This window comes from Ostrea edulis, chromosome 2, assembly GCF_947568905.1.
Source record: "Ostrea edulis chromosome 2, xbOstEdul1.1, whole genome shotgun sequence".
In the NCBI taxonomy this organism is placed as follows: Eukaryota; Metazoa; Mollusca; class Bivalvia; order Ostreida; family Ostreidae; genus Ostrea; species Ostrea edulis.
Genome location: NC_079165.1, coordinates 49937427 through 49951774, shown reverse-complemented (window position 1 = coordinate 49951774; position 14348 = coordinate 49937427). Strand labels below are relative to the sequence as shown.

At 35.7% G+C, this 14348-nt stretch overlaps 1 protein-coding gene across 7 annotated transcripts in view; it reads right to left on the bottom strand.

The window, feature by feature from the left end:
- LOC125679490 (putative polypeptide N-acetylgalactosaminyltransferase 10) overlaps window positions 1–14348 on the bottom strand; it is a 213698-nt gene that overhangs the window by 70686 nt on the left and 128664 nt on the right. For all 7 annotated transcript variants that reach the window (XM_056154407.1, XM_056154406.1, XM_056154404.1 and 4 more), the window contains 3 exons: window positions 12651–12872; window positions 8809–8916; window positions 3344–3487 (listed from right to left, as the gene is read on the bottom strand). In XM_056154407.1, coding sequence (XP_056010382.1) covers window positions 3344–3487; window positions 8809–8916; window positions 12651–12872 — 474 coding nt within the window. The remainder of the gene's footprint in view (window positions 1–3343; window positions 3488–8808; window positions 8917–12650; window positions 12873–14348) is intronic.

Below are 14348 nucleotides of genomic sequence, written 5' to 3'. Positions count from 1 at the left end.
CTTGGAGAAGGGCATGGTCCATCATTTGAACAAACTAGAATCCCCGTCACCCAAGGATGCTTTGTGCCAAGTTTGGTTGAAATTAGCCCAGTGATTCTGGAGAAGATGAAAATGTGAAAAGTATATGACAACGATGACGGACAACGTACAAATTTCAATCAGAAAAGCTCACTTGAGCCTTAAATTCATCTCAGGTAAGCTAAAAAGTCTGAAAAAATGATAATTCATGCGATTTTTCTAAATCCAAGAGCCATACCTTAGTAAAAAATCAATGGACCAAAACCCAAATTCAAACTTGATCTGTAATTTGTTATGGCAAAGCAATTGACCAAATATGAAATAAGTATCTGCAAGAACAGAGAAAGAACTGATTTGCAGGACAGACAAACGGAGCGCAAAAAGTCCCCTTTGACATCGTCAGTTGGGGACAAATAAAAAAAAAAAGAAAATCAGAATATTCATATAGAGTTTATTTAGTAAACAGACAAGAATTTCATCAATTAATAAAACAGAAACATTAAAAATATGGTTCTGTTGCTTTATCTTATATATCTTCTGCAACTAAAACTGCAACTTCTGCAATATGGCAAATTCATACAATGACTTTGATATTGGAAGCAAAGAAATGGAGGCATTTGTAAGCCTATTTCCAGGCAACAGCCATCATGGTCATGAGCTGATTTTTCAAGACTCGAAAAATGATGTTCATGTCAGGGCTCTGCTCTGAAGTGAATAAAAACTCTCTGTCAGTTCATGTTTATTTTCTCTTACACACCCTGGAGGTAAAAAAAGCAATCTACCTGCACTTTGTCCTAATTTTTCAGTGTAATGCTACAGCCATGAGTACTAACAATGAACATGCCCTTGTTCCCTTCCAAAAACCTGATCAAGACCTTAACGTTAACTTCATACATCCATCCTCTATTAATTTCCGTGGGGATCCAGGTTAGAATAGGTCCTCAGTACTCCTTGCTTGTCGTAAGAGGCAACTAAATGGGGCGGTCCTTCGGATGAGACTGCAAAATCCGAGGTCCTGTGTCACAGCAGGTGTGGCACGATAAAGATCCCTTCCTGCTCAATGGCCATAAGTGCCGAGCATACGCCTAAATTTTGCAGTCCTTCACCGGCAGTGGTGACGTCTCCATATGAGTGAAATATTCTCGAGATGGACGTTAAACAATATCTAATCAATCAATCCTCTCAGATCCTCCGAATTCTGTCAAAATCTGTGTTCAACAACTGTTTTTTCCAACTTCAAATAAGTCAACGCCATGGTTTCTCCATCACTGGTTGACCAAATCGCATCACGGATGTAGTTTACTTTGGGGTTTAATAAAGTTCACTTGACGCTCTAAATTAACCTATTTTACATCTGTCTCATCGTATTTATTCCTTCTAAATTAAATATTCATATTTTATATTCTCTTGGATATTGTTCCCAATTATCAATTCAATAAAATTCTATATAAGTATATATATATATATATATCTTGTGTTGTCCAATATCTGCTACGTAAGTATGTAAGCTCGATAAGAACACAAATCAAAATAGAAATACATTACGACCCTTGGGTTGAGGCCTCTGCTGGTCCTCAAGGGTCTCTACAGCCCAATAGCTAAGTATTTCATTACTAGCTTGTAAATATGAATGTATATTTGAATTAGGTGTTATATCTCACGTATTAGCTGTGAGATCACATATTTTAGCCTTGCAAAAAAGTCTAACGGCGGGAGGAGCATTCTCACGTAAATTTATTAGCCTCTCGTATTTGTAATCGCCACCATTTTTGTTTTTTACTTTCCTGATCTCATTTGACGACAAGATGTCTATTTTTAAGCTGTCACATGAGTTTTACAGATATCAAGTACATGTAGTATTCAGAAGTGGGGTGTAATTTCTATTGCTGAAATGATAATAACGCATCAGATTATGCCAGGATGTCGAAGAGATCGAGATACTCATCGAAACCTACAATTTCTAATTCACCAAGTAAAAAAAGTATGCCGCGTTAAGTACAATCCTAATTGACTCATGCATTACTCTCTGTAGCACGTTCAAATGCTGATTCTAAAAGGGGTTTTTCTATGCTACGAAAAATTCAAATAGATTTGCGACAGAGTCTATCAATGGATACTATACATAGTTTGCTGAGTGCTAAATTCAATGTGCATGACAACGGTTGATTATATACCATCATCTGCTATTCTCAATAAAGCTAAAAAAGCTAATCATAATTTAAATATTGTGTTTGTTATATTGTTTTATATGTCCGTTTGAAATCTCACTTGTTTTGGTGGAAAATTTCACTTATTTTCACCCAATCTCCAATATCATTTCACCCAATCTCAAGTATTCGCAGTGCTCTGATGATGTTGCAACACCTAGTATGTATTTAATTGCTGTGGTGAAATTTAGAAATTCATTTCAAAATTAAGGATTTTCTCCCTCATGCATAGGTTTGATCCTTAGACATATTGGACTTCAGTCTTGGCACTCTGTTTTTCTTTTTAGTCCTTACAAGTTTATTGTTATTTTGGATTTCCAACATTTTGGTTTCAGCATCACTGAAGAGAGATTATTTGTCGAAATGCGCATCTGATGCATCAAAATTGGTACCATATAAGTTTTACATTATGAACCCTGGGTCGAGGCCTCTGCTGGTGGACTGTTAGTCCCCGTGGGTCTCTACAGCCCAGTAGTTAAGTACTTCATTACTAACTTGAAAATACGGATGTATATTTAATTGCTGTGATAAAATTTAGAAATTCATTTCAAAATTAATGATTATCTCCCTCATGCATAGCTCTGATCCTTAGACGAATTTGACTTCAGTCTTTGGCACTCTGTTTTTCTTTTTAGTTCTTACAAGTTTATTGTTATTTCGGATTTCCAACATTTCAGCTTGAGCATCACTGAAGAGACCATTATTTGTCGAAATGCGCATCTGGTGCATCAAAATTGGTACCGTATATGCTTTCTTTGTTGTTTCATTGGATGATGAAGGTAGCTTGCATTGCAGAAAAAATGCATATAACCTGCATACTATGGTTGGGCCCTAACAAGAATTTTTTCTTATGTTCTTGATTTGTCAAAATGACCTTGGTTGACATTCATGGCATCTTTCAGTCATAATTAAGTAACCCTTTTGGCATGTATGAGGTTTTAATGCATCTCCATTCAAAGTTTAAAAGAACAGATGAAGTGTACTTGCAAGTGTATGGATATAGTGCTTCCTATAGACTGGATTGTTTTTGGTTTTCAAAAGTTGCAGGTTTTGAATGATACATCTAAATTAGATCAACTTCCACTGAATATACAAAGAATGTGAAACTAAATACTTACAATATTGTATTTAAATCGCTGATTGCCACCCATGCCATGGCAATTGAACAAAATAACTGGTGCTTTTTTAATGGACTGAGACACATCAAAACACACAGTTCTTTTACCAGGACGGATGTCTTTGTGCCAGGTTAACTCAAATTGCTGAAATGTGAATTCAACACATTTTATGTAATGTGCTCCAAATATTTTCATACATGTCCAAGACGGAGTGTAATGTCGATATCGACGACATCGACAATGTCGTGTCGATATCAACCATATGGAGTTTTTGTAATTGACTGAGATTAGTGAAATAATTAATATTGGAAATTTACCACAGACTAACTATCATGTCGATATCGACGATATCGGCAATATCAGTTCGATATCGTATCGATATCGATAGTTGAATGGATTTTGTTGTTGAAGTCAAACATCATAAATGACGCTGAACCGAGTTTAATGTCGATATTGACGACATCGACTATGTTGTGTCGATATCGTTTCGATATCAACCATATGCAGTATTTTTAATTGACTGAGATTTGTGAAATAATTAATATTGAAAATTTACCACAAACTAACTATCATGTCGATATCGATATCGGCAATATCAGTTCGATATCGTATCGATAGTTGTATGGATGTTGTTGTTGAAGTCTATCATCATAAATGACGCTGGGTGCTTTGTCAATATCGCCGATATCAACAAAACTGTTCCGATATTGTATCGATAACGATTGTGTTTCGTGAATTTTAAGGGTAAAAATATATGTGCACCATTATTGAATTAAAAGTTGACATAAATATGTTGATGCATTCGTGAACGTAGTATCACGGCAAAATGTAACCAATGTTATATAAGGAGAAAATAATTATCATACGTTGTTTATTTACCAAACCTTGATTCAAAACTTCAAGCGATCATAATTTAGTATCGATGTCTGCTACCTTACAAAGTTACTTATATGAAAATATTTCAAAATGTTCACAATAACTATGGTATCAAGTACAAAAAGGACTTTTCAAATGATAAGAGTTCGATATCGATACGATATCATCAATATCGACAATAAGGAAAACTTGGGCAATGCGATATTTCTAATCATAAGCACAAGTTTAAAGAAAGATAGTAGCAAAAAACTTCACCACCAACTGCTTACCAATCCTGATTCGATATTGACATGATATTGTCGATATCGATGATATCGACAGTAATAGAAACTTAATCAATTTAGAATGCTTAAACACATGCACATCTATAAAAAAAAACAGTGGCAAGGATGGTCACAAAAAACTTATAAATATCATGGTTCGATATCGACATGATATCGCCGATATCGACAGCAAGGGATACTTTGTTAATGCAAATTACCTAAACATCTGCACAATTATCAGAATGATGCAGGCAAGGACATGCACAACCAACCATTTGTTTTTACAATCACGATTCGATATCAACACGATATCGTCGATATCGACAACAAGGGAATCTCAGTCAGTGTTAAATTTATAAACAGGCAAACAACAATGAAGAAATATAGTTGGTAGAATGTCAACAAAATCTTGAAACGGTAACGATTCGATATCGATACGATATCGTCGATATCGACAGTAAGGGGAACTCATTTAGTGCAACATAGCGAAATTCATACATAAGTGTAAAGAAATATAGTAGCTAGGACAGTCATAACGAATTGTTTAACAATACTGAGTCGATATCGACACGATATCGTCAGTAAAGGTAAGTGATTATTAGAGTGGTACATATCGATATCGGTACAATGTCATGTTTGGTTTGTCGATATCGTATCTACATCGTGTCTTGGACATAACTCAATATTTTGAAATAGCCTGGATTTATAGGCCATATTGATGGTCAGCTAGAAAGTGTAGGATTACACATTTTCCCAGATTCTGAATTTGAAAGGGATGAAATTTATCAATACTCAAGTATATCATACATTAGCTGCAGAACTGTAGCTCTCTGAAACAAGAGTACCGCAAACGGTACATAATACGCCCGTGAAATGCTTACATAGGGTGTTTTTCTTGTGCTATAATTTGTATAACTTTGCTTCAGGTATTAGCCATCATAAGGCTGTGACAAACTTTCATCTGAACAAAGGATCGATCTTAGCTTAAAAATCGAGATTTCCTCAAAATGGACAAGTTCAACAACCTGTAATTTTTTCAAAAATGGAAGAAAATCAAAATCCTTCCCCAGATGCACATCTTCAATTCCCATACAAACACTCCACAAAATAAGATGGTCCTCACTTGAAAACTGTGGGAGGAGTTGGGCGGACAAATTATGTACCCTCCATAGAATATCAATTTCCAAATAGACCAAGTTTAACCTGTAATTTTCTCAAAAAATTGTAGAAAATCAAAATCCCTCCCACATGCACATCTTCAATACCCATACAAACACTCCACAAAACAAGAGATGTTTGTAAAACACATATGTCCCCCATGGTGCAAATTTGAAAAGGGCTATACACACACATCATTTAATTGATAGTACAGTGGAATCCCGTTATTACGTTTTCCATTTTGTCACGATAAAATAACGTAATACCGGGGGCAACGTAATAAACGTTCCCAGTGAAATCCGTTACAAATATCATTTGGAAATTGTATATCATCTGTTGGTACTCCGTGAAGGGGTGTGTGAATATATCTGTACTGTTTCTTTGTTTAAAAGACTATTATACTTTGTTTTATTTACATCTTATCTTTAATGTCCGTAATTCTTCATGTTCTTATCCCTTTTCTTTATTTCTGGTGTAGGATACATAAGGATGTTTTGATAAACGGTTTTTTTTTCTGCATTCGTTTGGACCGCCATTTTGTTCAACTTTAAAACAATGCGTTCATGTAAATTTCTATCAATAACTCGTTCCGGATCGTATTCAACATTCGTATTAAAAAAATAACAAAACATCGTTTTATTAAGTTCTCTAATTACACAATACACAACACAATAAAAAAAAAATCCCACCCCAAAACAACAAAACTATAGACACAAAACGCACACGATACCCAACACTTACACACTTTTCTCACCAACTATAAACACGGAGAACAATTTATGCGCAATCCACATAAAAAAAATATATATATATATATAATGATGCACGAAGATTTCATTTATAACGCTAAATGATGGCACTAAAATCACGTGCACATCAAGGGATTTTAGAATATTCACTGAGGTAAATGCCGTGCGCGAATCGGCCGATAACACAGGACAGTTTGATTGGTGTGTATATGGACGAGATTTACGAACACCCAAGCTGCGTGTCCAAACAACGGACAATTTTTTAATTGACCACCTTTCGTCACCTATGTCCAAGCAGTTACCCAAGCGGTTTTAACAATGCTACGATAAATCTTGTCTTTCATGTTCGGTACCAAAGCTGTCCATCAATAGAGTTTTAATAGCGAAGGTAATCACACTATGCTGAACACTCAGGTGGTTGAGAAATTATTTCTTCGATTATCAAAATATGAAAAATGAAGTAAATTTCATAGAGTACAATGTCTAAATAAACATTATTTAATTGTTTATCACTGGCTTCGATACGAGGTATTCACCTGTATTGATGTCGCTAGATCTATCGAAGCGTGATCAGTCAAGCGTCTCTAATCCCCAAACAGACCAGGAAATTTACGTGGTGACTGCCTCAGACAGTCAAGGTGTGAATGGCTTATTATTTTGAGAATCATTATTGAATAATTAGGGGTTTATTACGTTTTTGTCGGAAATTTTACAACGTAATACCGAGTCCCGGCATCTTAGGGCAACGTAATAACGAGGTCTATTTTATATAGGTTTGTTAAGAAATGGTTTTGTGCTTTGAAATTCCAACGTAATATGCGGACTAACGTATTAAAGGGGGAACGTAATAACGGGGTTCCACTGTAGTATCATCAATTCAAAATATTGAGCAGACAATATCTTCCTATGTCAAGAGTGAATTGACCATGTGACCTAAAAATCAATAGGGTCATCTACTCCTTATGCTGTATCAGTGTACCAAGTTTGGTGTCAATCAAGCAAATCTTAAAAAATAGGACACAATATATTACTATGTCCAGTTCAACAACTGACTTTTGACCTCAAAATCAATATGGGTCATCTTCTCCTGAAGATGTACCAGTGTACTAAGTTTGATGTCTGTCAAGCAAACGGGTTATCAAGATACTGAGTGGACAGTATATTACTATGTCCAGTTTGACCCTTGACCTTTGACCATGTGATCTCAAAATCAATAGGGGTCATCTTCTCCTGAAGACGTATCAGTGTACCAAGATTGATGTCTGTCAAGCAAAGGGTTCTCAAGATACTGAGCAGACAGTATATTTCCATGTCTAGTTTGACCCTTGACCTTTGATCATGTGACCTCAAAATCAATGGGAGTCATCTTCTCCTGAAGATGTACCAGTGTACCAAGTTTGATGTCTGTCAAGCAAAGGGTTCTCTAGACATTGAATGGTAAGTACATTTCTATGTCCAGTTTGACCCTTGACCTTTGACCATATGACCTCAAAATCAAAAGGGGTCATCTACCAGTGGGCTAAGTTTGATGTTTTTCAAGCAAAGGGTTCTCAAGATATTGAGCGGACATTATATTCCTATGTCTAGAGTAGATTGACCCTTGACCTTTGACCTGAAAAACAATAGGGGTCCTCTTCTACTCATTACCAACCCACATATGAAATATCATTATCATCAAGTGAATGGTTCTCAAGATATTGAGCGGACAACATGTGGTCTACCGACCGACAGGTGCAAACCAATATGCCACTCTTCTTTGAAGGGGGCATAATAAAGAAGGCTCTCACTTGAAAACTGTGGGAGGAGTAGGGCGGGAAAATTATGTACCCTCCATATAATAATTATTTTCAAATAAAGGGGCAAAACTCCTGGAAAAAAGGTCGAAATGGATCAAAATTGCAGTATGATCTAGAGTGACCCACAAAGAAGCTACATAGCAAGTTTCAGCATGATATGTGAAAGGGAAATGAAATTATAAAGAAAAAACCCCGAACGGACGGACGGATGTACAGACATCACTGTACCATAATACGTCCCGTCTAAATACGGGCGTATAAAAATAACAAACGAAATCATTTGAAGCTGGGAGTTTTCAGGTCATATGGGGCTTTAATGAATATTTGAAGGTATGTTTAGACACAAGTGTAGTGGGAAAATATGTTTTAAAAGAATTTTTTGATATTAAATTTATGAGACAGCAACTCAAGAATATAACGATATAAGGCCTCAACCGTGCGCAGCTTTTTGTGCACCGTAAATTGAAGGTTTTTATAAGGGGTGGATCTGTAGCTCTCTGTTATATCAAAATATTTTTTTAGAGAGCTACAGTTCTGCAGCTAATCACACATGTATTAAGCATAGAAAATCTTTGAGGCAATCATGCTTGATAATGCATTTGTATTTGTCTGTAACAACTAACCTGTTCACCACCACCTTTCCCATCTTTTACACAAGGTTGAAGGTCAAATCGTTCATTTTGACCTTTGTATCTTGTGTCTATGCACAGATCTGCTGCTCTACTGCGAATCTACAAATGAAATTGAGAATACAATTTCCATATGCATGCATGTATATCAAAATTCATTTACTTCAATTTCCTTAAATTCATTTAAGTTTTTTTTAAAGGGTAAGGTAACCCAAATTTTTTTACATGATAAATGATAGGATTAATTATATGATAAAATTTGTCATACTATTCTGTTGATATACAACCTAGATAAGCTTCAGTGCCAATTTAAAAACAATAAAAATTGATATTCCCGCCATCTTTAGAGGCTGCATGTTCCATGATATATGGAACTCTTTTGTATTCAAGACCACAAAAATCAATAACTTTGACGTGCGTCACACCAACTTTTCAGGTTTTGATGAGATTCTAAGCTAGATCATAAAAGATGTGTATATGGTAGATTTTACGAATAAATAGGTTGATGCCTGTCTGATAAGCAGTTAATTACACTAATGCAAAGGGTGTGAAAAAAAGTTTTCTCTCTCTCAAAATTCCAGACCAAACCTTGTCATCTGAAAGAAAAAACTATGTAAACTGTGGATCCATCATTTGCTTATAATGACAAGTTCAGGTTCGAGACATTTGTATGAAGAAACTTGTACCATGTGCCTAGTCTGCGACTTGAACTTTATGTCTTCTTTTCTAAATTTCTTCTTGCGAAAGAATGGGCTCAAAACTATACCATTCCGAACTTGACTGTTCATGACTTGTCATGTTTACAGTGCTGCTGATGAAATAAACTGGAACTGACAGTGTGACATCATAAATTAACCTTCAATGGCCGCTCTCTTAGCGGCGGGTAATTCAAAATATAATAATGATAGATTAAATTAATATTGATTTTAAAATTGTTATGTAAAGATTTTTGTTGTTTAAGACTGTCATTTACGATATCAGTAAGTAGTACTTTATTCATAAAAGCAACATTGTGGTTAGGTTTGCCTTCCTCTTTAATGGAATGTGGGATTAGAACCAGGAATCTATATCAAAACCTTAGGTTATATCTTTATGCTGCAACACTATGAAAATGTGAACAAGAGGCCCTCAGGCCTTATCAGCCACCTGAGTACTAGTGAAAACTATTACTACTCTTAAGGGCTATGAAATCTAAAACAAAATTCCTATTTTGAATATCTAAGCTAAATTCTATAATGTTCACCAACAATATAAAACAAGATCTATTTTTAAAACTTCATTGCCCTCAAAAGTGCACACACTGATGAAAGGCTTTACATAATATAATATGTGTATAATAACATTAAAAGCAGACCTGTGATTCTTCCGTCGGAAGACAAAATCTCCCGAATTTGAGCCCCCCTTCCGTTCCTTCCGTTAAAATGTAAAATCTTCCGTCATTTCAAATTTTCAACAACAAAAATTTTCTGAGCGCCATTTTTTGATATTGATAAGGAAAAACCCCGAGACAATCAAAAGTCGTCTATTTTTCTGTCACAGTGACTGCACAGGTAAACGTCAATTAACGAGGGTACAGTAATTACTGAAGCCATTTGAGGAGTTTATGATTACACAGCAATTAGTGATAATAAACAATTAGTGGATGATTAAAAAGATTGTTTTTGGCACACGCTCTGGTGATTAGGAAGTGATACCGACAGTTGAAGTCGGACGATCTTTGATGCTGTTGAAAACTTGGTAAGGAGCAGGTGGGAAAAGAAAGTGGGCACTGAAGATGTTCGTAATATGTGTGGACAGAATGACACAATTGTATTAGAACGGATTATCTCTAACTGAACTGTATATTCAAAGATGGATACGGCAAGACGACGATGGGTGTGCACAGTTCGAATTTTCTCAATATTTATTTACACATGCATGTATAAATAGTACGTGGCCAAGTCTTGTAACATATATTTGTTCACTACACGTTTCACTGAAGAAAAAAAAACACCACGTTTTCAGATATGCAATGTAGTTCTTTTATGTGAGAACATGTTCTTTATATTATTTAGCTCACCAGTGCTGAAATCTCAAGTGAGCTTAAATTTGTTAGTAGGCCTAGATCTAATATGTTGGTCAACTTTTCTGAAAAGTGATAATTGTTATAACTTGTTATCTCTGTAATAAATATATAAATATAACAAGTTTTTTTCTTTTAATTGTGGTTTTTAAGGTATTGACTTAAGAATTATCAATGTTCTTAACACAAAAAAAGGAATTATCAATGTTCTCAACACAAAAAGGATCTGATGATTATGAACTCAGACACTTGTAACACAAAAAACTACTAGTAGCATGATTTCATTAGCCAATGAACACACAAAAACGGTAAAAAAAAAATGTCGATAAAAAATCTCCAGTTTTCAGACCAAAACTCCAGCTGAAAATTTTCAAATCTCCAGTTGTGGCATGACAGTTCTGTCACAGGTCTGTAAAAGATATGACTAATCTGGACCCATCCTATAGTCAAAACCCTAGGCTGTGAAATTCACCATTTTTTGTACATCCTTTTCTGCTATTTCTAAGTATGCAATTAGATTTCATACAGTATCAGCAAACTTACACATAAATATCATATACTAAGTTTGGCCCACCCTGGGGTCAAAACACCTAATCCAGGGATCATCACATTAAAAATTTGGGTAAAAGACTACCCGTTCTTTCTAAATATCCATTTAGTTTCAATTTAGTATCAATAACACTAAAGAAAATGCTATGTAAGTGTTTTACACACAGACACTATACATTAAGTTTAACCCCGCCCTGCGGTAAGAATACCTACCCCGGGGATCATGAAATTTATAATATTGGTAGAGGCATTCCTGCTCAACATCACTATGCATTTAGTTTTTCTTAAACATGTGCGGTTCAAGAAAAGAAGATTTTTGAAAATTGGTCAATTTTGGGCAGTTTTTGTGCAGGAATCCTGAAATTTACAATTTATGTAGCCCTTGTTCCAAAGGTGCTTCATACCGAATTTGAAAAGAATTGGAATGATAGTTATCAAGAAGAAGTTAAAAATGCATGGGTACCTGTAAAGTGTGAAACGAAACAAAATCTACCTAAACGAAACTTACCAAAACGAAACCCGTCGAAACTTATTTCTACAAACAGGGGAATGAATAACTTAATACCTTGCTTTGATCTAACTACGTTCATTTCTTGTAGGATTGAATATGTCAAATTACTCTTGAAATCCTTGAAAAATAACTTTTGGATAGATGTATTCAAATCCTGGATTGAACTACAAAGTGCTGGTACAGAATCAAATACTACTGCAGATAGATACACCTCTATTTTATAATCATATGATTCATATTGGTGGGAAAACTTTTTTTTTAATAAACAACTCTTTGACAGTAACATTGGACACATAAATGCTATTATTGAAGAAGCTGGTAGTTTTTTTTAGCTATGAAACTTTTTGTGATACTTATCCGAATGTGAAAATCAACTCTAACTACTGCAAAATGCAGAAAACCACACACATCAACTGAAATCTTCATATCTTAAAGTCCCGTGAGGATCCTGGTTAGAATAGATCCTCATTACCCCTTGCTTATCCCAAGAGGCAACTAAATGGGGAGATAAAGATCCCTCCTTGCTCAAAGGCAGTAAGCGCCAACCATAGGCCTAAATTTAGCAGACCTTCATCGACAATGATGATGTCTCCATACGAGTGAAAAACTCCTCCCTCCCCCTCTCTCTCTTTAAACAATATCATACAAATAATCAATCATATTTCAAAGAAATCTATCTACATCTACAGCAAGTCTTACGGGTTTCCTACTTACCTCCCCACTGGCAAATGGAGGGGGCTCCACAGGGGGATAAAATTTTGGTAGATCAAAAGCCACCTCCTTCATGAACCACTTGAACGGTCTACACTGAAGTTTATCCCTGATTGCCTTCTGGTCCGTCAGGTCACCGGGGTCAATGTTTCTATAATGAGGCCGACGCTTGTATAAGTATTCTGCATATTCATCCATCCAAACCTCAGCCACTCTCCTGTAATTCTGTAGAAAACAATAAAATAAAAAATATCTTTGTAAAACACCACACCACCAACCATGGTCAAATCCAAATCCCCACCCGTCATAAAGTTTTGACCTTTCAAATCATCACGCATGTAGTAATTAACAAGTATATACAGAACCTAAAGCGTATACAACTACACCACTTGCACAGAACGGTTTTTCCACGGAACGGTGAACAGTTTGCACGGAACGGTTTGCATGAAATGCTGAATGGTCTGCACAGAACTGTGAATGATTTGCATGGAATGCTTCGGATGAAATGCTGACCACTTTGAAGGCGTGGTTTACATACTTTATGAACGGTCTGCACAAAACGATTAGGCATGGCCTGCATACTTTGAATTTTTTGGGCATTATTTGATTCTTCCTCATGGGGTTAGTTTAAACATGAAATAGTTTCAATATATATAAAAGGCCCGAAAGGCTTTGAAAGCAGATTATACCAACCCCCTCTCTGGTATAAAAGAACATGAGGCCCATGGGCCACATCGCTCACCTTAGTCACCTTAGTCCCTATTGTGGCCCCAACCTATCCCTGAAGGCCATAATTTTTACAAACTTAAATCTCACTATGTCAGAAAGCTTTCATATAAATGTCAAGTTCTTTGGCTCAATGGTTCTTGAGAAGAAGATTTTTAAAGATTTTCCCTATACATTTTTTTATGTAAAACTTTGACCCCCCTATTGTGGCCCAACCTACCCCAGGTGCAATGATTTGAACAAACTTGAATCTGCACTTTGTCAGGAAGCTTTCATGTAAATCTCAGGGGGGGGGGGGGGGGGGGGGGGGCGGGGGGCACACAAGCAAGTGATAGCCAAATTATCCAGCTGTTTTGGGTGACAAACCTGGAATTTTACTCACATTATTTCTAAAGAACAAGGTACGATTGTATACATAATTAGGCCCCAAAAAATTCCTCTCTATAAAATGTGTCTGGAATTAACCTTAATCAGCATTTTAAGAAAGTAAAATAAATGCCAGGTATACTATGACAACAAAATCAGAATGATATTCCTAAATGGATAGCATTATGACATCATGAATAAGACATTTCCCGCCTTTTTTTCAAAATAAGCATGAAAACTGTCAAATGCCATACAGATTATTGCTCAGGAAAAGATGTGCGCATTTGTCGAGCAAAATGAAAATGATATATATTGTGTATTATTTTACAATGAAAAATATGCTTGAATATAAATTTGCTTGACGCATGCGCTGTATGTTTTCTGAAAGGAAAACCACCTGAATTTGTGGATATTTTCATTGAAAATGGCATTTTTGCAATTTTATACCAACTTCAAGCTCTCGTCATATGACACAGGGCTGAGTTTTACTAAACTTCGTAAGTTCAAGATTTCATCGTAACCTTAACTTACGATAAAAATCCGTTTTATCAAACTTCATAACTTAAGTTACGTTAAAAAAGTCATCGTAACTCCACGACAGCCTATGGG